The following is a 25,030-nucleotide window of genomic DNA, read 5'->3' on the forward strand; positions in this document are numbered from 1 at the left end:
AAACGGCTTGCTCTCGGGACCCCTTCCCGCTTTTACAATTTACGGAGGACCCCAAGAAATATATCGGTTGTATTAATCAATATCTACCGTACTGAAAACTAAAACTGACACATTTGTAGAATATTTATTTATTGAATCATGTAAAAATAACAATATTAAATCCATTAGATAGTAACATAAATAAAAAACGCTGTATTTTTTTAACAAATAAAAAATAATATTGAGAAGAGTAACGTTGTTTTAATATTTTGCAAATATCTTCAATACCCAGCAAACAATTTTGATTTCATGGACCCCTGAGAGGGTCTTGGGGGACCCCCGGAGGTCCTTGGAAGAGGCTTTCAGAAACACTGCTCTAGAGAGGCCACACAGGCCCCCTCCCCACCAGGAGGGCTTCCTCCCATGGGGGCCCTGGTCACATGGACTGGCAGGCTGTGCGCTGTGGGTGCTCTTGAAAGAGGGCAAGGGAGCGTTGGTCTCTGCCCTGAGGTTTGGGGGTGGCAGTGCAGAAGTCCTAACTAAGGTGCCTTTGTTTTATGGGCAGGCATGGCATGGCATGGCAAAGCTTTCCTCCCCTGCGTGGCAAATCTATTAGGTTGCGTTCTTAAATAGACACAGTAGAACCTACCTTAGGTAAACAAGTGTGAGGTCATGAACCATTTCTTTATAGTCGAAACCAATTCAAACACAAGAAAATGATATTTTACAATTAGCAAAGTAATTAGGTTGCTTCCTAAACCTACTGGCCTTTAAAATTAAGAAATGTTCTAAAAAAGGAGTAAGAAACAATTCAAGCTAATCCTGGATACCATATCTGAGAAACTAGTGTTTCCTTCTCCTATTTAATGCTAAACACTATCTTGTTACTGCTGAAGGCTATTGTTAAAATATTAAATTATATTAAAACAGACATCTCCTTCTGAACTCACGAGCTACATGCGAGTGGCCCCAAGCCTTATTGCCCAGGGGCCCAGGCTCCCCACCCCCAAACACTGCTGCTGGGCTGCTGGCTTGGAGGCTTCAAGCAGCCGAGGGCGGGCGGGCGGGCGGGCGGGGGGGGGGGAGGCTGCTGCTGCTGCTGCTTCGCTTGAGCACCTTGAGCAGCCCCGCTTCCTCGTAAGTGCGGGGCCAGCCTGGGGTGGCTGATACGTGGGTCTGGGAAGTTGCAGCGGGAGCTTTGCAACATCCGATGGGAGCTCAAGGCTGCCAGCAGCAGAAGGCAGGTCAGCCGGAGGGTGGGGCCTGTGCCCCCTCCCTTCACAAGAGGCTGCAGATTGAGAGTGCCTGCGTGGGTGGGGAGAATGCCAGTCCATGAATGTTAAGACAGCCCTCTTTCTTGACAGGCTTTTTAAAAAAAATGCCTCCAAGTGTGCCACAGACAATCTTACTTTCTACCAATCATCTCAACGCTTTTATTTAAAACTAAAAAATAAAAAAGAGCAAACTGAGAAATAACCAGGCCTGGTATCAACATCTGGGATGACAGGGCACCTCCCTCCCTCCCTCCCTCTTCCCGTCCCTAGAACACCTCTGAGCTGCCTGGCTATCCAACTTAAAAAAAAGTTCCCAAAGGGGAAACAGGGAGGCCTGGCAAACTCCCGCAGCGGGGAAAGGCCTCCTTCACCCGGGCCCTCCTCCAGACCGAGTGCCTGACGTGCCAGGCAGCAGCTCAGCGAGCCTGCTGAGCTGTCTGCCTGTGAGGGGTGCTCCTTAATCCAAACCAGCAGCCTCTGGAAAGCCCACTGTGGTGTAAGCTGAGATGGGGAAACCAGCTTGAAAACCAGCGATGGATTGGTAAGAAAGACCACCGTTAACTACAAAAACACTGAAATGGCGGCTGGTGCTTCCAGGGCACAGGGTAACTCTGTCAGCCCTGACTGTGGCCCCAAAGGTCCCCGTGCGTGGGCCACCAAAGCCCCCCCCGCCCCGCCCCGGCCAGGGCCGGGTTCACTCAGGGCGGAAGCCGCAGGGCGGGGCGGGGCTCCAGCTCTTCGGCCCTTCGCATTCATTTCAAACACTTTCGCCAAGACGTACAGTAACTGTAGCTGCAGAGTGGACTAAGTTTATTTCACTGCCAAAACACACTGCTGAAGCGTGTAATACAATCCACTTTGTCGCCACGGGTTACAAAAATACTATTGCACGTATTTAAAAAGTGACATACCCTCTGCTTCCTCCAAATTCAATTGCTGATGTATTTTTTTCCCAGTCTGAACAAGATGGTCTTCTCTTTTTGCTAGGCATACTTCTCTAGAGTTTTTCCCAGCTTCTCCTTTTAATTTAAAAGAATTATGCTTCCCTACAGTCCTTCCTTCGCCCTGTGTGTGAAGCAAAATTGAACAGCCAATTACCTCATGCAACAGCAACCCGGAGCAGCCAAAGCCGTCTACAGGGAGGGGGTGCAAGTCCCGTCAAGGGGGACCTACCTCCGGCCAGAACACATCTGGACTTTAGCTGCGTGGCTTCTATTCACTGAACCAGGGTTTGGATCGGGAATTAGATCAATGTGAGAAAGAAGGCTGAACAGGTTGTAAGAATTTTTGAGGAAAACTAACAATTCTCTGATAGATTGAAATATTTAACATTTTCCCCTATCACATTAAACATTACACTTTGGTAACAACTTTCAGAGGTCTCTGTTGGCTGTGCCCAGAGTTTTTGGGGGAACACCTGTAGCATGGGGCCTCAAATGCTGCCCCTTTGCCATAAGGAACAACTTTGGGAACATCACTTGCTCCCTTTCCTGAACAAACAGCTGAGCGTTATAACAGCAAGCCGAAAGTAGGAATTGTGCTATACAGCTAAGTTCATTACTGGTTGTAAAATTTCCCCCAGTTTTGCTCCTAATTTTTGGTTAAATTGCTCCTGAATAATAGGTTTGACTTCTGCTATTGAAACGGACTAATCCTTAGTTGTTTTAATTGGGTGGCTGCAATTTGTTTTAGAAACACTTTAATCCTTATTTAGAGAATGCCCATTTTCAATTCTCAACCCAATTTCAGGGATGGACCTTGCTCTCTGTAAAAACGGCTACGGGCAAATTCTTCCTTTCTCCTATCCAGCAGCTTCTTCTTGTTTATTCGAACTGTAGGAAATTATAAACTCTGTGGTGTCACACAGCCTTGATTTACTATTCTGCCTTTCTGTGGTGACCATTCAATGGGGCGAAGAAGAGGGGGAAAGATCCACAGGCTCCTGGTGATGCTCATGCAGCCATGTTCTCTGCTCAGAACACATCTGGGTGCATCAAATGGCTGCCAGTATCAATTCTCACCAACCCTCTGCTGACTGGCTGAGAGAGAGAGATCCCACCCAGCCACCTCCAGCGGTATAACAATGCTCCCAGGGAACCTTCATGGACGAGTTCCACACCCTTGAGGTATGCTTGTGGACGCTCCTGGGGAAGCATTTTTGTCCCTGAGCTCTTGAGCAATGGTGGCAGGGTGACTCTGAGGAGAAGTCACAGGATCATTTCTAGAGGTTTCATTTTAGAGGGCCAGATGTCAGAAATGTCTTGGCCATGAATCTGGCAGGAAATGTGCACCTTATCCTGCTTATTATGCAGATTACTGAATGAATAATATTTATGTGATGAATAAGCCAAGATTACATCTACAATAGTCAAATCTGCAAGGTTAGGATTATCACAACTTCGAAGCAAAATACACACTTTACATGTGTCTTTGTGTAACTTTCCTTTGAAAAGGATTTTCCCCTTGAAAAACAGACCCACAGCAGAAGAGAGAGTGAGCAAAAGCCATCTGCCACCTTTCCTGACTATAGTTTCCATCTTAAAGTTAAAAGACAAGCATAAATTAAAAGCAAGGGGTGTCTCTCTCTCTCGTTCTGGCAGTGGCTCAATCATCCCCGCCCGCAACCCAGCACCCTCAGCCCCGGGAAGCGTGGACCGCTGATGGGGCCAGTCCACACTACCTCGTTCAACTGGGCCAAGGGAAGACCCCTCCTTCCCCGTGGGCTCTGGCCTTGCCAAGGTGGCAACGGAGGCCACGCTGCTGCCGTGGGGACTGAGGGCAGGGCTCAGGCCCAGGCTGTGTCAAGGCTGGGAGCAGAAGAAGGGTGTTGGGCGGGCTCTTCCTCAGGCATGGGACAGGCCCCTCTGGCTGCTTTTCGTGAAGAGAACAAGGGACAGGGGCGGGCGCTGGGTGGGGTGGGCAGCCCAGCTATTCCGGACAGGGCACACAAGTTAACTCCATTACACAGGGAGGTAAGGTAAAGGTAAAGGTTTCCCTTGACATTAAGTCCAGTCTTGTCTGACTAGGGGGCGGTGCTCATCTCTGTTTCAAAGCCGAAGAGCCGGCGTTTGTCCGTAGACACTTCCATGGTCATGTGGCCGGCATGACTAAACGGAATGCCGTTACCTGCCCGCCAAAGAGGTACCTATTAATCTACTCACATTGGCATGTTTTCGAACTGCTAGGTTGGCAGGAGCTGGGACTAGCAACGGGAGCTCACCCCGTCACGCGGATTCGAACTGCTGACTTTCTGATCAGCAAGCTCAGCAGCTCAGCGGTTTAACCCGCAGCACCACCGCGCCCCACTACACAGGGAGGGTGCGCTGATGAAAGTAACAGAGGATATCAGGCAAGTATACAAACATGATAAAAACAAACACAAGGCAAATATGGGATTCTTTTCGTCCACAGTTTTTATTCTGGGAGGCAGAGTTAAAACTGAGGTATCACGGAAATTTCAAATAATTTCAGAAAACTTACTGCGAGGGCTTGATTTCCTGCATTAGTAGTTAGAGGTGCACTGTGTTTTAAGGATGCTCCTTTTCCCTTGTCTGTGAACGACAGAAATTTAATTCTTTTTTCAAAACCCGCTGTTCCTGCTAACATGCTCACGTTCTAATAGTGAGTGACCAAGAATGGGGGGAGGAGGCAGGTGGATCCTGGAATGGTCTGGAGGGCAGCCATCCTCCCTTTGTGACCATTTGACCAATCCCCCACCCTGGGTCAGCTCGAATCAGCGGACTCCCTGTTCAGGAATCTGCCTCTGCCCTGTGAGTCCTCTGGGCTGCTAACCGACAGGAGAGTACAGCCCGTGAGCTCCCAAGCAGGAAGTGAGCCATGCCTGTCAGGTTCCTCCAAGAAACTGCTGCCTCTTCTCCTGGACCTGCACGGTAGCTGTAGAACCCCAAGACAATATGCATCCAGGGCAAGGGGGCCCCAGGTGCTCTGAAGGGGCGCAAAGAAATCTTTCTCCGGGGTCCCACAGCTGCTAGGCAAACCTAGGAGAAGGCCCTTCTTCTTCAGGGAGTGCCGACTGGTGTGGCAGGCACCCCTTCCCTGCTCTGAAGCACCTTCCCAATGTTCTGGAAATCTCTAAACTCAACCCAGGATCTGAGAGCTACCAAGCTCTACCCATGACAGTGTTCATGCCACGGGGCCCCATCAGAGATCTTTCTGAACTTTGGAACTCATAATCTTAGCCCACCAGCCAGATATGGAGGATGACACCAAGCATTAAAGGGAAAGGGGGATGACAATCTGATGTCAGTCACCACTTCTGCTTGCTGGTCTCGCAGTGGGATCCCAGGGGTCAGATCACTGGGGTTCCTGGCCTCAAGACGCTGATGGTAAATGCCAAGTCTGTATTAATAAGACCTCGTCCATCCATGACCTCTCATTTGCATCACTGAAACCTGGTTGAGTAAAGCCTGTTCCTGGGTGGGAAGGTGGAGCTGGGTTAGAGGGACAGGACAGGGACCCTGCTAGTGTACTGGTCACCCTGCTGCATGGCAGGATCCTCTCTGAGCTGCCTGACCTGATTTACAAGCTGTTAATGTTAGGAGATCCCTTCCTGGATCACTGCCTTGTCGTGGCGAAGGGGCTTGAGTAATTCAATGAAGCCACGAGCTATGCCGTGCAGGGCCACCCAAGATGGACAGGTCATGGCAGAGAGTTCTGACAAAACGTGGTCCACTGGAGAAGGAAATGGCAACCCATTCCAGTACCCTTGCCGAGAAAACCCCATGGATGGTATCAAAAGGCTAAAAGATACGACACCGGAAGATGAGCCCCTCAGGTCGGAAGGTGTCCAATATGCTCCTGGGGAAGAGCAGAGGGCAATTATGAGTAGCTCCAGAAAGGGTGAAGCGGCCAGGCCAAAGCCGAAGGGACGCTCAGTTGTGGATGTGTCTGGAAGTGGAAGTGAAAGGAAAGTCCGATGCTGTAAAGAACAATATTGCATAGGAACCTGGAATGTAAGATCTATGAATCAAGTAAGCTGGATGTGGTCAAACATGAGATGGCAAGACTGAACATCAACATCTTGGGAATCAGCGAACTCCAATGGACGGTAATGGGCGAATTTAATTCAGGTGACCATTATATCTACTACTGTGGGCAAGAATCCCTTAGAAGAAATGGAGTAGCCCTCATAGTCAATAAAAGAGTGGGAAAAGCAGTACTGGGGTACAACCTCAGAAACGACAGAATGATCTCAGTTCGAATCCAAGGCAAACCATTCAACATCACAGTAATCCAAGTCTATGCCCCAACCACTGATGCCGAAGAAGCTGAAGCTGACTGGTTCTATGCAGACCTACAACACCTTCTAGAGCTAACACCAAAAAAAGATGTCCTTTTCATCACAGGGGATTGGAATGCTAAAGTAGGAAGTCAAGAAATAACCAGAATAACAGGCAAGTTCGGCCTTGGAGTACAAAATGAAGCAGGGCAAAGGCTAATAGAGTTTTGTCAAGAGAACATGCTGGTCATAGCAAACACTCTTTTCCAACAACACAAGAGGCAACTCTACACATGGATGTCACCAGATGGTCAATACCGAAATCAGATTGATTATGTATGTACTTTGCAGCCAAAGATGGAGAAGCTCTATACGGTCACGTATAGAGCTTCTCCGGAGCTGACTGTGGCTCAGATCACGAACTTCTTATTGCAAAATTTAGGCTTAAATTGAAGAACGCAGGGAAATCCACTAGACCATTCAGGTATGACCTAACTCATATCCCTTATGAATATATAATGGAGGTGATGAATAGATTTAAGGGACTAGATCTGGTAGACAGAGTGCCTGAAGAACTATGGACAGAGGTTCATAACATTGTACAGGAGGCAGCAACTAAAACCATCCCAAAGAAAAAGAAATGCAAGAAAGCAAAGTGGCTATCTGATGAGGCTTTACAAATAGCTTAGGAAAGAAGGAAAGTGAAAAGAAGGGAGAAAGGGAAAGGTATAACCAACTGAATGCAGATTTCCAGAGAACAGCAAGGAGAGATAAGAAGGTCTTCTTAGATGGACAATGCGAAGAAATTGAGGAAAACAGAAGAATGGGGAAGACTACAGATCTCTTCAAGAAAATTGGAGATATCAAGGGAACATTTTGTGCAACAATGGGCATGATATAAGGACAAAAAAGGCAGGGACCTAACAGAAGCAGAAGAGATTAAGAAGAGGTGGCAAGAATACACAGAAGAACTGTACGAGAAAGATCTTAATGTCCCTGATAACCATGATGGTGTGGCCACTGACCTTGAGCCAGACATCCTGGAGTGTGAAGTCAAGTGGGCCTTAGGAAGCATTACTGACAACAGAGCTAGAGGAGATGACAGTATTCCAGCGGAGCTATTTAAAATCCTAAAAGACGATGCTCAACAGTGGACACAAGATTGGAAAAGGTCAGTTTACATCCCCATTCCAAAGAAGGGCAATGCCAAAGAATGCTCAAACTACCATACAGTTGCGCTCATTTCACATGCTAGCAAGGTTATGCTCAAAATCCCACAAGGTAGGCTTCAGCAATACAGTATATGAACCAAGTACTACCAGAAGTACAAGCTGGGTTTCAAAGAGGCAGAGGAACTAGAGATCAAATTGCCAACTTTTGCTGGATCATGGAGAAAGCAAGAGAGTTCCAGAAAAACATCTACTTCTGCTTCATTGACTACGCTAAAGCCTTTGATTGTGTGGATCACAACAAACGGTGGCAAATTCTTAAAGAGATGGGAGTACCAGACCACCTCACCTGTCTCCTGAGAAACCTGTTTGCGGGTCAGGAAGCAACAGTTAGAACCAGACATGGAACAACTGATTGGTTCAAAATTGGGAAAGGAGTACGACAAGGCTGTATTTTGTCACCCTGCTTATTGAACTTATATGCAGAGTACATCATGAGAAATGCCAGGCTGGATGAATCACAAGCCGGAATTAAGATTGCCGGGAAAAATATCAACAACCTCAGATATGCGGACGATACCACCCTAATGGCAGAACTGAAGAGCCTCTTGATGAGGGTGAAAGAGGAGAGTGCAAAAGCTGGCTTGAAACTCAACATTAAAAAAAACTAAGTTCATGGCATCTGGTCCCATCACTTCCTGGCAAATAGAAGGGGAAGAAATGGAAGCAGTGACAGATTTTATTTTCTTGGGCTCCGAGATCACCGCAGACAGTGACTGCAGCCATGAAATTAAAAGGCGCTCGCTCCTTGGGAGGAAAGCTATGGCAAACCTAGACAGCATATTAAAAAGCAGAGGCATCACCTTGCCGACAAAGGTCCGTATAATCAAAGCTATGGTTTTCCCAGTAGTGATGGGAAAGTTGTGTGAGCTGTGAGAGTTGGACCATAAGGAAGGCTGAGCACCGAAGAATTGATGCTTTCGAACTGTGGTGCCGGAGAAGACTCTGAAGAGTCCCCTGGACTGCAAGGAGGTCAAATCAGTCAATCCTAAAGGAAATCAACCCTGACTGTTCATTGGAAGGACAGATACTGAGGCTGAAGCTCAAATACTTTGGCCACCTAATGTGAAGAGAGGACTCACTGGAAAAGACCCTGATGCTGGGAAAGACTGAAGGCAAAAGGAGAAGGGGACGGCAGAGGATGAGATGGTTAGATAGCATCACCAATGCAATGAACTCTGAGTAAACTCTGGGAGACAGTGGAGGACAGGAAGGCCTGGCGTGCTATGGCCCATGGGGTCACAAAGAGTCCCACCTAGCCACTGTGATCAATCTGAAGTTTTTTGCAATGAAGTTGTTCATATTTCCCTGTCTCTTGACCCTTCATGGGTGGAGTCTGATGTGGTAATGGGAAAAGTGTTTCATCTTGTAACCTGCGATTCATTTTGGTTTGTGAACTCTAAGTAAGTGGATAGGTGCTCTCTCCTGTATGTCCTTGGCCTCTTGGTCCTATGGGGTGTCAGAGGGAATGTGAAAGACTGGTTCCAGGGGATTAACAATGCCTCACTTTGGGAAGGAGTGTTAACTATAGCCTTAAAATAGGCTGTTGCATGCCCCTTCTTAAGGCAACTTCTCTGGACACAGTCATTTTTGAGGCTACTGTTTTGTCTCTCACATTTCTTTCTGGGGGAAGATTATTGAGACTATGGTTGCTGGGCAGCTATGGAGCACTCTAGAGGAAGCAAATCATCTGGATCCTTTTCAATCAGGGTTCAGGCCTGGGCATAGATAGGACTGATATTCTTGTGGATGATCTTTATCAGCTCCTAGAATGGAGACAGTGTGCCCTTCCTGGTCCTTTCTGACCTCTCAGCACCCTTTCATACCATCACCCATGAATCCCAGCAAGATGGAGTTCTTGTTTATCCACTGGGATTCTTGGCTGCTCCGGTGTGGTCTGTTGATGGGGTGGCACTGCCTTTGAAGGAGAAAGTCCAAGACTTGGGGATCCTCTAGGACTCATGGCTACTACTTGGTGGGCAGATGGCGGTCGTGGCCAGGGGATCTTTGCCTACCTCTGGTTGGTATACCAGTTATAGCCCTTTCTAGAGCAGGAAGACCTCTTAACAGTAACTTATGCCCTCATTACCACCTATCTGGACTACCATAATGTGCTCTACATGGAACTACCTCTGAAGATTACTTGGAAGCTTTAATTAGTCCAGAATGCAGTGGCCATGTTATTAGCCTGTATTCATCCCCAGGAACATATTTCATCTATGTCTTGGGCCCTGTCTCAGCTTCCAGTTAGCTTCTGAGTGCAAGTCAAAGGGCTTGTCGTCAACTATACAGCCCAGCATAGCAGAGCTGCCTTCTCCAGATGGGAATCAACCCATCTGACTCTGTATCCTCAGAGAAACTCCTGGTGATCCCCCATTTCTGCGCTGGACAGGACAGAGGCTAACACGCCCTGCTTTTTGGTAGCTGCTCTGTGAAACAGCCCCCTTCTAGAAACTTTTGAAAAACAAATTATTCCAAAGCGCCTGTGGTGAGCATTTGGACAGCCAGTCTCATTCCCTGAGGGATGTGGTTTTAGGTTTTGTAATTTTGTTTTGATTCATACTTTTATTATAAATGTTTAATTATTGTAAACTATTGAGAATCTGGTGTATTGATTTGCTAAACAAATTAATAGCCCTACAGATGATGGCCCTCTTCCTCCAGAGTATTTAGTTAACAAGGGTGCTACCTGTCTCCTAAAACACTTGAATGGGGCTTCTTATATGGGTCAGACGTGAAGAAGGTGGTGCTCATTGGCTATGACTGTTGGGCACAATATGCATCAGAATTCTGAACTAAATGACAACTTTAAAACAGACCTCAAAGTCCACCCAAAATATGATTCCACATTCCCTATTTCGAATTACTGAACAGAGTATCCATGAAGTCTTCAGGAGTCCAGCCTGACTCAAAGGAGACTTCCCTTAAAGGCAAATGCATGACACTGATATGGCAAGATGCTTTCAGCACTGCTTACCTTTTCCCTGTTTGGACATCCTGTCTTCCAGAATAACCCTCTGTCCATCCAGGCTGGAGATGGGGGCCCCGAGGTCTAAGGGTTCCGGCTCGCCATTCTGTCATGAAATTTGGTACAATGTGAGAAAAGTCGTATTTTCAGGGGAATCTGATTCATGGCCTTTTATTAAAAATTACAGCAAATTAACCTGTGTTAGCACAAATAAAGCAATTCAGTTTGAATGTATGATCTTTTAAACATTATTTTTCAATAATGATATGGGTTGGGGGAGAGATGTTACTTTCTAGGGACCTACTCAGTGAGCAGGTGACAGCTGTGGCCAGGAAGGTGCATCAATTATGTCCTTTCCTAGATCAGGAGGCCCTTCAGACAGTCACTCCTGCCCTAGTCACTGCACAGCTGGATTACTGCAACTTGCTGCCCTTGAAAATCACCCAGAAGGTGCAGCTGGTCCAGAACATAGCAGTGTGGGCAGTTCTGAGCATACCTCAGTATGCCCATGTGGCACGTCTCCTCTGCAAGCTGCATTGGTTGCCAGTTTGCTTTCAAGTGCGATTCAAGACGCTGCTTATAAAGCCCTACATGGTGTGGGGCCCAGTTATTCAAGGGACTGCCTATCACCTGTGTTGTCTGCCTGGCCGGTTCAAGCCGATGGGGTTGGTGCACTCTGGGTTCCTTTGATTAACTCATGTCATCTTCAGGGACCAGCTGCTGGCCTCTGGAACGAGGTTCCCCCTGAGACCCACGTGGCTCCCGCCCTGCTGGCGTTCCAGAGGGCCAGAATGTTCTTTTTCCTTTCTCTTCCATTCTAGTTTGTTTTTGTTTTACTACTTATTATTTTGTTTTTATACTGCCCAATGTATTGTGAGCTGCCCAAATTTGGGAGGCACCAAATTGAATAAAATAAATAAATGAAAAAATAAAACTTACATGTAGAATCTGGAATTCTATAAAAATACATGTAGAGATGAAGGAACTCAATATAAAACTGATGTACAGTGTTTTTTAAATAATGAATGAAGAAAGACCATTTTATTTATCATAAAGAAAACATTATACATTAAGATAAAAAACTATTTTAGCTTATTTTAATGGATTACTTACTAGTCTTGCCACAAGATTATTAAGATTCAATCCATATTTTGCAACGACTGGGCGTAGAACTTCTGTTACTGGCTTGGTAGGTTTAGCCTTTAAACCAACAGATCTATTTATAGGAATGAGGTCAAGCCTAAAATGGATGAACAAATTGAGTAAATACTTGTTATTGATAGCCATTCAGAACACAGATGAGTCCTACAAGCTGTTTGACAGTGTGAGAAACTAAGAAAACTGGGAACAATATTCTACGCATTCAGGACACCCATGGGACAGGTGTGCGTATCTCCGAAAGGTCAAGATCATAGTGGCTATAGTGGGGTCTGAGACACAGTCTAGCAGTGAAAGCTTCCTGTTCTCTTTCAAGGCTGGTTCAAATTCATTTTGACAATGATTGGAAGAGTTCAGAAATTACAAGATTGGATATTTTTTCTTACCGAAATAAAGTTCTCTTTTCTAATCGAAGAGTTCGAGAATCCAAAATGCTGCTGTCCTGATGCAATACAAGTGGCTACAAATATAAAAGAAGAGAATATGTTCACATGTAATTGGTGAATTAATTAATGAATTGAGAACTTTCAATGTCATCCATAAAGAATGGAGAGTTTTACTCCACAGAATACATCTAAACATGCCTTCAACAAAGATTTCTGATTAGAATTTGTTTTCTTTAATGTTAAACTTATATTGCTTTAAGAACACTGAACAAAGCACAGCAGCTGTACGATTTATCATTTACTTTTATAATACTTTGGCCAATGGAGGTTCCTGTCTGCAGGTATGTGTGAAACGGAAAAAAATGCTGGGGTGTGGGAGTTTTGTTTTTCACTTCAAGACGAAGCAGCCTTGCTTGGAGCATTCTATCAGAAGACCCCACAAGGGCTGCCTTCTTCACAGAACCCAATTCAAACATTTCAGGTATTCCATCACAGGGAGCAACTGAAACTTGAAAGCAATGTTTTGTTCCTCCTTTTGCACCCAGGACCATAAACCTAAGTGAGAGTCATAGAAGGAGAGCTGGGTTGGTCTGTGGTATCAAAAAAACAGGAGTCTGGAAGCCCCTTTTCTGACTCACCCATTTTATTCAAAGGCAGAGCTTTTGTGAGCAACCCACAGCTTGAAGTACTTCAACACAACCCCTGAACAGTAACAACAAGACTACCTGCCTCTCTTAGCACAGGGTATCATTCTTCACCTGTGAACCTGTCAGCAATGCCCCACGTACAAATAAAAAAGTCTCTGGATCTGGCATGCAGCCTTGATGCTCAGGAACATCAGGAAGACTAGGCATAGACTGCACACATTAAAGCTTAACAAACACCCCCAAACCTTTGCATTTTACAAGATAAAAACCACACCATAATTCAGGTAAAGTTGTCTTTGAATCAGGCTTGACATCTGGTGAATAGACAGTTTTCCCTGGCAAGAAGATGGAGGTGATTTGCCAGGGTCTCCTTCCAGGATGTTGACTTCTTAGTCTAGCCCTGATATTTTCTGGTTCCAAGGGTCAAACTTAGTTGATCCTGCTTAGTTTTTTAATATCAGGCAAATTCAGCAAGATGCTGTCAACTATATCAACATCTAATAACTATCTGCCTGCAAGAGAAAACATAACACAGAACATAACATCCCGTATTTTATTTATTTATTTATTTGAACAATAAATAAATAAATAACACCGAACATAACATCCCATATGAAAATACCATGACTACTATCTTCTGCCTGGTGTGAAGTATATTTGTTTATTGTATCTGCAGGCAGGCAACAATGCGTTCTGTCCAACAATTATTTTTTGGGATCAGCTATCCAGAACCGACTGGGAGAGCAGCACCCTTTCTGAACCAGGCAAGCCAGTGTCTTGGGCCCAGCAGGAGCAGCATCTCTTCTCACCTGTTGGGCCTCCTCCCCTCAACTAGGTCTTGGCCAATATAAGCTGGAATGGAATTGATTCCTTTTAGTTTACTGGCTGATTTAAAACCCAACCGATAAAACAAGCCAATCACAGGACTTGAGACTTTTAGAAAATCTAGATCAGTGGGAATGCCCTTGTTTTGCCCCAGGCGAAGAACAAAATCACATCAGCACAAAACCTTCACAACTGGTATTTTGAGCTTGGAATTTGTCATACATGAGTACTGATAGTGAGCAGGAGGGGGCCCCTATCCAGGGGGAAAAATGCATACGTAGTTTAGAGGCTTTGAACTTTCCTTCAGAGAAACTCAGAGCAGACCCGCCTTGAGTTTTGGGTTTATCTGTGTGGGTTTCCCACGGTCTTTCAGTTTGGCAGGATTTTCTGTCTACTAGAGTAGTTCAGTAAACACTAGAGACCTAGAGACCGTCTCAGCGTGGTTCTTCGCTCTCAGTTAGGATACCCAGTTTGTTTCCCTCTACAAAAACTAAGCCTTCATTAGACAAAAGAAGACCACCTGGACTTTTCTAAGGTCAGTGAAAAAGTAGCTGCTCCACAGCTTGCTTTCTTCTATCCCTCGTCTGTCCTGTGGCTTACATACTAAGCTTGAAGAGAGGGATGGTTTAATATCAATATGGGCTTTGGAAAAATTTTCAACATTGATTAATCAATAAGAACCATGAAATTTAAATACCTTATCTCCACCAATTAAAAACAAATCTACTGCAGCCATGTTAATGCCTTGCTTTTCACAGAACTCAGATAACACATCTTTGATTGAAAATCCACCTCTTACGGGCATCGCAAAAGTGGAGCCATCTGGGAGGTTGACATGGCAGCACTTAGAAGGCTTCTCCTTTTCCATGATAGGTCCCGATATTCTGTAGGACTCACCCTTTCAAGAGAAAGAGTTAATGTCTGCTGTGGAAATGAACTGGGAAATTTAAACAGAGCAAAGTAGAAAGGGTTTTTTTTTAGCAAATAACAACACAGTAAGTAACTATGCATATTTGGCAAAGACATACTTGACGGTGACCTTACCTTAATGAGTTTATTGACACTGCAAGAATACACGTACTTTCTTTCATGAATGTGCCAGCTTATACTTCATTTAGGTTAGCTGGATTGTTTTTACAGTTCCTAGTGTGTTCCTGGAGACTAGCCAGTAGAGCCCTCTCGTCTTTGTTATTCAAGGGAGGTGTCATGAGTACTGATGGTGAGCAGGAGGGGCCCCTATCCAGGGGGGAAAACGCATGCGTAGTACTGAGGAATTAAGCAGCCATTCCAAGAGACACAGATCAGACCCGCCTTGACTTTTGGGGTTTATCTGTCTGGGTTTTCCCACGCTTCTTCAGTTTGTTAGGATTTTCTGTCTAATGTAGCAGTAATAAAACACTAGAGACCTACTCCTCGTCTCAGCGTGGTTCCTGGCTGTTAGGACAGGAGGTGTATTCAAGACAGGAGCCCCAACAGTGGGACCCTGTACCGGGACTCAGGTCCCACATCTTCTACAGCAAGGAGAATTGGGCAGCTTCCTAATAATTTGTAGTTCCTCTGGTGATTGCTACAGTGAGAAACCACTGCATGGGGGCGGGGAATGTTCACACAAGGAGGGGAATAGGTAACAAGCTACTGCAAAAACAGCAGCAAGTGAATGTAGATACTTGTGTACCCTTACGTTTTGACCTTCATAATTTCTATGCCAATACTGTATACCAAGATTTCTGAAAAAACATACAGCTAGTATTATACCTGTTTACTCAGACATAAGACTTACCGAGTACAAGAGCACCTTCGGGCCAAATAGTCATTTTAAAAAAATAGCAAAAGGAAGCGACACTGATATTAACGAGACTGCAATGCATGGGAGGGATGTTCACTTTAGTGAAATCTCCGTGTTGCCATTTTGCCCAGCTGAATCCAGCTTGCTCGTAACTTGGGCAGTAGTAAGGATTTATATAGCCACTTATTACACTTAAATCCTGCTTTGTCCTCCTGAAGCTCAAGCTGGCGTCCATGAAACCCTTTGAGGCTGAGCTCAGAGTTAGTGACTAGCCTAAAGCCACTCAAGTGAGCTTCTGTGGCTGAGGGTGGACTTCAACCTGGATCTTCCAGGTTCTAGTCCAAAACCCGAACTCTGCACTACACTGGCTCATTTATTAACTGAAAGGCAATTTTTCTTCATAGCAATAGTATTTATAATGCTGGTTATTGACCATTCTTTTACATTAAGTAATCTTACTAGCAAGAGCCTCTGCCAGCACTGTGCTGATGGCTGCCAAACTCAGTTTTTCTTACTGTTGTTATTCTTCTTCTTGTTGTTTATTGGCTACCCAACTTCAGTGGACTCTGCGGGCCTTCTGACAAGGAGTTCTCGAAATGTCCCAGACACTCTATGTTTTCAGTCCAAAAAGGCTTACCATCTCAAGACTTGCAGCTGAAGACAATGAATCTTGAGATTTATGTCTATAGGACAATCCACTAGGCTGAGAGGATTCTGTGGAGAAATGTTAAGTCATGAGTCTCCATTAGTTAATGTCACGCCTCATAATCTTTTTCAAAAACCTTAATTCAGTTTTCCAGACTTCTCCACTTTGAATGCATACTTTGGACTTCAGAACCTACCAGTTACAATTCTGACTGTATGAAGGTATTAGAATTGTGTTTCCAAAAATGAACCGATGTGACTCTATGATGGCCGTGAGCGACATTCTGGAGATTTGCTAACTCTCCCTTCCATCTCCATGTAACTAGAACAGGACTGATGGTCAGTCAGTCAGTCGTGTTTATATCTCCATGCCCTTGACGAGCCACCCCACAGAAGTTTTTAATAGCTATAAATAACACTAACAACACGAACTAACATAAATTAAAACAGCATCAATAAAACAAGAAACAATACATAAAGTCTAAACCAATCACGATACAAAATCTTTAAAAGTTCAAGTTCAGGAAAGAATAACTCTTTATACTAGCAAATCCTTAGGTTTCTGCTAACATCAGGCAGCAAGGGAGAGAACCACACCGCCAGGGAAAGGAATTATACCCAACTGATGCCCCCCTCTGCCCCAAGAAGGCTCTGGCCCTCGCTGTTTCCCACAGGGCACTTTCGAGGCTGCTCACGTCCCAGGTGCACAGAATACGAAAAAAGCCCTTCGTTCATGAAATAATGAGGAAGTGGCTCCTTGTGGTGGTATGGCCCAAAGAATAGAGAGATTCATGTGCTAAAACACGTTGAATTTGGCCCAGAAAACAATGAGAAAACAGTGCAGCCGAGCCAGGGCAAGTGTCCCATGCTCCATGGGCCTGTCTGCTGCTTTCTTGACCTTTCCAGACTGCCTTTAAAAGCAGCCCCGGGTGAAATGCATTATGACAGTCTGTCTGGAAGGTCAGCAACACGTAGATGACTGAAGGCAGGTCAGCCTATCCAGGAAGTGGAGAAGCTACTTCCAAGTCACAAACTGGCATTTTCAGTTCCGGACAATGACTCCTAGTGGCTTCGTGTAGATACTGAAGAGCATGGGGAAGCCCAAAAACGTTCTCTAGATCAAGGAGAACTCCTGGAATCATCCCATCTGTCCTCCGAACAGCTGATTGTAACCAAAGATTGCAAACAGAGTTTCGCATTTGCCTGGTAAGATCAGCTGGGGAGGCGCAGGATTTCATCATTTCCAACCTGTGCTATAGCCTTAAAAGGACACTAAGTCCAGCCACCCCATTTCTTAACCATGAATCTGTATATACTGTATAATTTTTCAAGCATAAGTACCCTAAGAGAGGCTTTCTACAGCGAGGAGAAGCTGGCTCTCTTGGTGCTTAACGTTATTTCTGGGTTTAATTCTTAATAATAAAATTTTTTTTTTAAGTCCTGCGTTTCGTTTTCCTCCCAAAGGAAACAAAGATAGAGACTAAATAATTGTCTTCCTGTTATTATTTTTCTGCTAAATTTGAAGATATTAGCATTTTTTTACACGTTGAATCTGCTGTTCTGAACTTTCAGTTTCCTATGGCTACTTTCCCTGGAGAACTTTTTGTTATTTTACTTTCACTAGACTAAATACATTCTTTGATACTTTTGACCTTCACTGGCTAAGCTCCTAGGAGGCACCATAATCTACTGATTGAGACATGGAGGATTTTAAGCAGATCTTTTCTGATTTTCACCAGGGTATTAAGCAGGTTTCTTCTGATTTTTATTGTGCTTTTTTGCAAGACATCCAGGACATTGTGGAAAATATGAGATCCAAAATGTGCTTTCAGGCTGGGGATGTGGTAGATAAAATTGAAGAATTTAAGAGCAATAGAAATGTCTCTCTTAAGATTAAGACTGGAATCACTGTCGAGGTGCTGGATGAAGATTGGATAAACGACTTGGAGAAAACTGAGGGTGAGAGTCATCTGCAAGCTGTATGTAAAATTGATTTCCTGGTGGAACATCACGAAAAGAACCTGGACTCTTTGAGGAGGGCAGTTGGGCTGGTTGATTTTTGTAAAAGGAAAGTTTTGTGCATACTGTGGGGATATGTAACTGATTTGGTCTACTATGAAGTGGGATAAGGGTTGAAAAAATTTTATTTGGTTTGCTTTAAGGACTTGATTGATGCTATTTGTCTTTAAAGATCTGGATTTACTGTTTTGAATTGGTTTTCTATGAGTTTATTATGATTAAAATTACTAAAATTGTTGTATGAGGGTTAAAAAATGTTTATCTGGTTATTATTATTAAAATTGTTGTAGTATTAACTGTAATAGTAGACAACTTAAGCTTTTTAATTTGATCCTTATTATAGGAGACAGAAACATACAGAATAGTGGTAGGAAGGGATTAGTTAAATAGGTTTTATGTTTTGGAGGGGAGAAGGAGGGCTAAGGTTCATATGAATTTTCTTTTTTCAATGTTAATGTAAGGGGGAGGAGTAGCTGTACTTAGAGGGTTTCATTAGGTGTAGCAGTGGATTGATTTAGAGAAAAATGTGGTGTGTTGGTTTAACATGGAGTGAGACATGATAGTTGAACTTTTTGCACACCCTTGCTGTTCAAAGTTGGAAGCCACAACTTTTTGTAAAATTTAAAAAAAGTATCTTTTTTTCCCCTGCACTTTTAAAGGTTTTTTTCTTTTCTTTGCAGTTTTTTGTAGTTCTTATCTTTTTCTTTAAATCTAATAAACTTTATTGCCAAAAAAAAAAAAAGGAACCTGCCACCAGGAGGAACGATGGCCTCCAGCTCCCTCGGAAGGCCCGGCAGGCCATTGTGGCCAGCAGCGTCCCACAGCCACAGCAGGTGCCTGCCCACTCCCCCTGCTCAGGGGCTGCCACTGGGCCATGTCCGGGGCCCGGTGTGACTCAACACTTTTATAAATGATACCATATGGGCGAGGGAGTGGAGGGGATGCTTACCAAACTGGCAGACGATGCAAAGCTAGGAGGAGTGGCTAACCCTTGGGAGGAGAGGGGGAAGAAATAAAAAACAGGCTAGAACGGTGGGTGGAAACAAACAGAATGAAATTAAACAGGGAGAAACAAAAAGTCACACATGAAGGTAAGAAAAATGGAAGAAACATGCTCAGAATGGGGGAAATCTGGCTCAAGAGCAGTATGTGTGAGAAGAACCTGGGTGCAATAGTGGATCACAAGCTCAACATGTCCGAACAGTGCAATGCAGCTGCAAAGGAGGCCAACGACATCTTGAAGAGCATCGAGAGGAGCGCCAAGTCCAGACCACGCGAAGTAATTACCCCACTTCACCCTGCCTTGGTCAGGCCGCACTCGGAGTCTTGTGTTCGGCTCTCATAACCCAGTTTAAAAAGGACATTGATCTATGGAGCAGGTCCAGAGATGGGACTGAGGTGGAGAAGGCCTGGAAACAAAGCCCTAGTGGTTAAAAGACCAAGGTATGTTTAGCTTGCACAAGAGAAGATGGAGAGGGCAGGCATGTGACAACTGACTTCCCATATCTAAAGGGCTGTCACATAGCAGAGGGTTTGGACTTATTCTCAACTGCTTCAGAGGGTTAGACTAGAACTCTTGGGATGAAACTTCAAGGATGTAGATACAGATTGTTGTGTTGTTTATTCGTTCAGTCGCTTCCGACTCTTCGTGACTTCATGGACCAGCCCACGCCAGAGCTTCCTGTCGGTCAACACCCCCAGCTCCCCCAGGGACGAGTCCATCACCTCTAGAATATCATCCATCCACCTTGCCCTTGGTCGGCCCCTCTTCCTTTTGCCCTCCACTCTCCCTAGCATCAGCATCTTCTCCAGGGTGTCCTGTCTTCTCATTATGTAGCCAAAGTACTTCAGTTTTGCCTTTAGTATCATTCCTTCAAGTGAGCAGTCTGGCTTCATTTCCTGGAGTATGGACTGGTTTGATCTTCTTGCAGTCCAAGGCACTCTCAGGATTTTCCTCCAACACCACAGTTCAAAAGCATCAATCTTCCTTCTCTCAGCCTTCCTTATGGTCCAGCTCTCGCAGCCATATGTTATTACAGGGAATACCATTGCTTCAACTATGCGGACCTTTGTTGTCAGTGTGATGTCTCTGCTCTTAACTATTTTATCGAGAGTTGTCATTGCTCTTCCCCCAAGGATTAAGCGTCTTCTGATTTCCTGACTGCAGTCAGCATCTGCAGTAATCTTCGCACCTAGAAATACAAAGTCTTTCACTGCTTCTACATTTTCTCCCTCTGTTTGCCAGTTATCAGTCAAGCTGGTTGCCATCATCTTGGTTTTTTTGAGGTTTAGCTGCAAGCCAGCTTTTGCACTTTCTTCTTTCACCTTCATCATAAGGCTCCTCAGTTCCTCTTCGCTTTCAGCATCAAAGTGGTATCATCTGCATATCTGAGATTGTTAATGTTTCCTCCAGCAATTTTAACTCCAGCCTTGGATTCCTGAAGCCCAGCATGTCGCATGATGTGTTCTGTGTACAAGTTGAATAGGTAGGGTGAGAGTATACAGCCCTGCCATACTCCTTTCCCAATCTTAAACCAGTCCGTTGTTCCGTGGTCTGTTCTTACTGTTGCTACTTGGTCGTTATACAGATTCTTCAGGAGGCAGACAAGATGACTTGGTATTCCCATACCACTAAGAACTTGCCACAATTTGTTATGGTCCACACAGTCAAAGGCTTTAGAATAGTCAATAAAACAAAAATAGATGTTTTTCTGAAACTCCCTGGCTTTTTCCATTATCCATCGGATATTGGCAATTTGGTCCCTAGTTCCTCTGCCTTTTCTAAACCCAGCTTGTACATCTGGCAATTCTCGCTCCATGAATTGCTGAAGTCTACCTTGCAGGATCTTGAGCATTACCTTACTGGCATGTGAAATGAGTGCCACTGTTCGATAGTTTGAACATTCTTTAGTGTGTCCCTTTTTTGGTATGGGGATGTAAGTACCCATTCCAAAAAAGGGATACAGATTAGACCTGAGAAAAAACTTCTTGACAGTAAGAGCTGTCAGTCAGTGGAATGGGTTACCACATGGAGGGGTTTCTTCCCCTTCACTGGAGGTTTTCAAACAGTTAGTCCTCTGTCAGGGATGGTGTAGCGAATCCTGCAGTTTGCAGGGGGTTGGACTTGATCACGTCTTAGATAACTTCCAGCTCTACGATTCTATGACCCCTTCAACAGAATGTCCTTCAGGTAGTCTAAAGTGGTCTTCATCCATGGCCCAGCCTGAAACAAGCATGGAATGGATCTAGACCATCAGTAATCCAGAGGTGCCTGCAGCTGATTAGCCACTACCTGCTCAATCAATTTCATCAAGAACGGTAAGTTAGAGGGTTGCTCCCAGTGAGGAGTGGTGAACTGACGTTCCTGCGGAAAGCGGGAGACGTTACGAAAGGCAGCTGGATGCTGGATCCAGACTGCTGAAAATTCTCTCTGGAGCAAATAGAGATCTTGAGATTACCCCTATGTACTCCAGACAGCTGGAGGTTCTTTTGTAAGTAGACAGCACTAACTAACATTTTTGCAGTCTCTTGCAAACAGCTGGGAGTTGTGGGATTCCACCAAGTTCAGAGCCATTAATGTAGCCTTTTATGGACTCAAGGTTCAACCAAACCTCATCTTTTTAATCACTTTGGAGTTTACTTTTTTTTTTAACTGCTTGTTAAAGATTGAAAATCTTCAGAACTGCAAGTTTGGTTGTATTCACTGGGTGAGTTCCCCTTCAATCCATTAAGAAAGAAAAGTACAAATGTAAAGAATTTTCTTTTTGGAATATACAGCAAATATACAGATGATTACTGTTGACTTTAGAAAGTTTTAAACAGATTAAGGGCTCAAATGGACTTGATTTAAGACTCTGAAGTTAATTGAAAGGATCTTTTCCCATGAGAAAACAACCTTTTTTATATTTGGAAATTGATAAGACTACTTTGAAGGTTGGACACTAGAGGGCACCAGATGGCTACCTTAAAAGAAATGTTTACTGAATGGGTGCAGGAAGTTTTCGAATTATTCAACTACATAGTGGAATCAGAAGGTGTTACTGAAAATGAAGAAGCCCCATTGAATAAAACTGAAATGGACTTACAGGTGGATTTAAAAATTATAACCCACAAGAAAGAGATGGAAACAATGAATTTATAGATGAAATTGGATGAAGATTTAAAAATTAAAAAAGATATAATAATAAACTAGAAGTGCAATGTGGATAATTTTATCATCATGGATTTACAAAAGGGATTTGTTGGAGTTGTCACACTGAAATTACAAAAGGGGCCTGACAAAGATGACAAGAACTGTGAGAGGAGAGACAAAGAGCGTACGAGAAAGCAGATGTCATAACTTCCTTTGAGGAAATGAAAGACAGTTGGGAGAAGGAAGGAAGATTACAAAGTCAGTTTATTTGATTAAGGTTAAAATAATGGGCTGCTATTTCTGGGGATGTTCAATGGTTTTTCTGATTGGGACTAGATGATGATGGTTATTTCTGGCAATGTTTGTTTTTTTGATTGGGACTAGACTTTGACTATTTGAAAAGAGAAAATGGGGGGGGGATCTGTTTAAATAGAATGGAAACATAAATATAAAAGGAAGGGTTCAACTTGGGTGTAACAGATAAAGTTCGTAATATTTATGTTGTTATTTCTGATAACCCTTACTGGACTTTTGCTAATTAATACAGAGAGATGAGGTTTTAGAGACAAGCTTATGGATAGTGGGGTGAGGTATGGCATAAAGATGTGTTTGGTTGTATTTTAAGAGATAGTGATAAGTTGTTAACGTTGATTATACTTGCTGGGGATGAAGGGGGAGGTTTCTGATTACTCCTATGGATCCCTCCCAGCCAGAGCTAGCCAATGGACAAGTAGTGGTGGGAGCTCACCAAGCACCCCATCCATGTCTTCAAGGGAAACAAGAGAGAACCGATCCAACAAAAGTGGACAGCCTGATGTTCCTGACTCCTCCCTATCTTCATTAATGATGTCTTCAATCTGCATGCAGATATCAGAAACTTTGAGGAAAAAACTGCAAAACCATCCATTTGAGGGCAATGAGAAGATCTTCCACAACCCTTATGGGCTGTGTCAGCCTTTGCACCATCTGGAAAGGGTCTGATGGCTGATCCACTGCAGATGTCTATCTGAAGGAAAAGACTGAAGGAAAAAATACTTCTTTTTCTCCACCCTGCAAGGCACAGCATATGCATTACAATGGTCTACATGGCATGCAGATACTGTGCCTCCTTCTCTCCCACCTCGATTAATCTTGTGGAATATTGCTGGCTGGCCCCTTAGGCTGGGTGACCCTGCTGTTTCTTGTATTTTAGAACATGGTTTTCCTACAAGAAACTTGGGAAATAAAATTGGTGAACTTAAAGGAGTTTGCATCTTTCTCGCTTCCTGCATCCCTTGGCAGAAGAAGAGGCCTCAGCATCCTAGTTGGCTTTAATCTACTCTCAGTAGTTCCTAAGCCAATGTTTTGTCACTCTGTAGCCACTGCTCCAGATTGCAGAGTCAGTGACCAAAGTTTCTTCTTAAATAATGAGTGTTCATCTCCTTTCTCACAGGTTGCATTCACAACATGTGGGATCGATTTGGGGGCTGTCTTCTGGAGACGCTCTCCCAGTTCCCTAACTTTGGACTGATACTGGCCGGTAACGTCCTGGATGATGCCTCTTTCATCCCACGAGATTACCCCAGCTTTACTCCTGCCACTTCAAAGGTAAAAACGCCCAGAGTCGTTGAGAGTCAGGTGGCATGCAAGTTGAATAAATTAAATTATTAATAATGGCGGAAAGAGACCAGCCCAAACAACTGATAAATTTAACTTGATGATTTAATTAATTAATTAATTAATTAAAAATTCAGTTAAAAAAACAGCAAAGTTACTGGGCAATCAAATCCCTCCTAACAGATGCCCAATGGAGGGCTCCCCTTGGAAGGCAAGTGGGAGGGCTTAGAAACTGACATAAATAATAAATAAAGTTTAGCCCCCTTAGTTACACATAGGGACCAAGGGAACAACTGCCAAATGAACGGAGTCTGCCATAACTAACCCCCATCTTTAAAAAAGAGAAGTCTTCCCCCTCCAACTATGTCCCATAAGCTCACTAGACATCGCCATAGCCAAGGAAATGCCAGGCACCTGCTATACCAAACTCCTTCAACAGAAGATTTCAGCAGTGAAACAACCTGGATTTAGAGCTGGCTGCTCAGCTTCTGACCTGTGTATGATTTCACGCTATCTTGCTGAAAACATACTCGCTTAGCTGTGTCATGACCCCGTTGCAAGGCACAAAGAGCCTCACAACGTGGATCATGATCATTGAGAGAGAGAGGAAGGAGATAATTAAATCAGCGCTTAAACCAAGCACCCAAAGCACCCACACCCATGGAATCATATGCAGCTGAATAGAAGGACTTCAGATAAGCAGCGATAAGCCGCACCTGGTGCCCTGGAGGACACACCTGACCCAAGAGGACAAGGACAGCCACTGGGAAAACGCCCACACAGCCATCAAGAAACCCATCAAGGGGGATTGGGGACAATGAAGGGTGGAGGAGCACGGGACCCCGCAAGAGGGTATATACAGGGCACCTCACCACCGCACCACCGTTTCTCTTTCTGTCAGAACTGTTTCAATAAACCGGAAATCCTTAATCCCTATTAAGTGAGTCCGTGTCTTATTCGGAGCGAGGCTGACCCTGACAGCTGTGAGGATCTCTTCCTGCTACCTTCCTTGACTTGAAGGCAGTAGTTGATACAACCCCAAGAGAAAGCCTATGGAAGAAACTAGCAATGACCTTAACTGATAGCTGCTTGCTCCAACTGATCAAAGCAGTGCAATCCAAATTTATGAGAACCATTCTCCATTTAT

At 44.3% G+C, this 25,030-nt stretch overlaps 1 protein-coding gene across 1 annotated transcript in view; it reads right to left on the reverse strand.

Annotated features, from left to right (window-relative positions):
* Positions 1–2,036: 2,036 nt before the first annotated feature.
* Positions 2,037–25,030, reverse strand: part of RGS12 (regulator of G protein signaling 12) — a 72,589-nt gene continuing 49,595 nt past the window's right edge. The window contains exons 9-15 of the mRNA XM_063310835.1: positions 16,129–16,205; positions 14,403–14,603; positions 12,234–12,307; positions 11,803–11,929; positions 10,699–10,795; positions 4,734–4,804; positions 2,037–2,318 (exon numbers count right to left, since the gene is read on the reverse strand). Coding sequence (XP_063166905.1) covers positions 2,136–2,318; positions 4,734–4,804; positions 10,699–10,795; positions 11,803–11,929; positions 12,234–12,307; positions 14,403–14,603; positions 16,129–16,205 — 830 coding nt within the window. The 3' untranslated portion in view covers positions 2,037–2,135. The remainder of the gene's footprint in view (positions 2,319–4,733; positions 4,805–10,698; positions 10,796–11,802; positions 11,930–12,233; positions 12,308–14,402; positions 14,604–16,128; positions 16,206–25,030) is intronic.

This window comes from Candoia aspera, chromosome 8, assembly GCF_035149785.1.
Source record: "Candoia aspera isolate rCanAsp1 chromosome 8, rCanAsp1.hap2, whole genome shotgun sequence".
Taxonomy (NCBI): Eukaryota; Metazoa; Chordata; class Lepidosauria; order Squamata; family Boidae; genus Candoia; species Candoia aspera.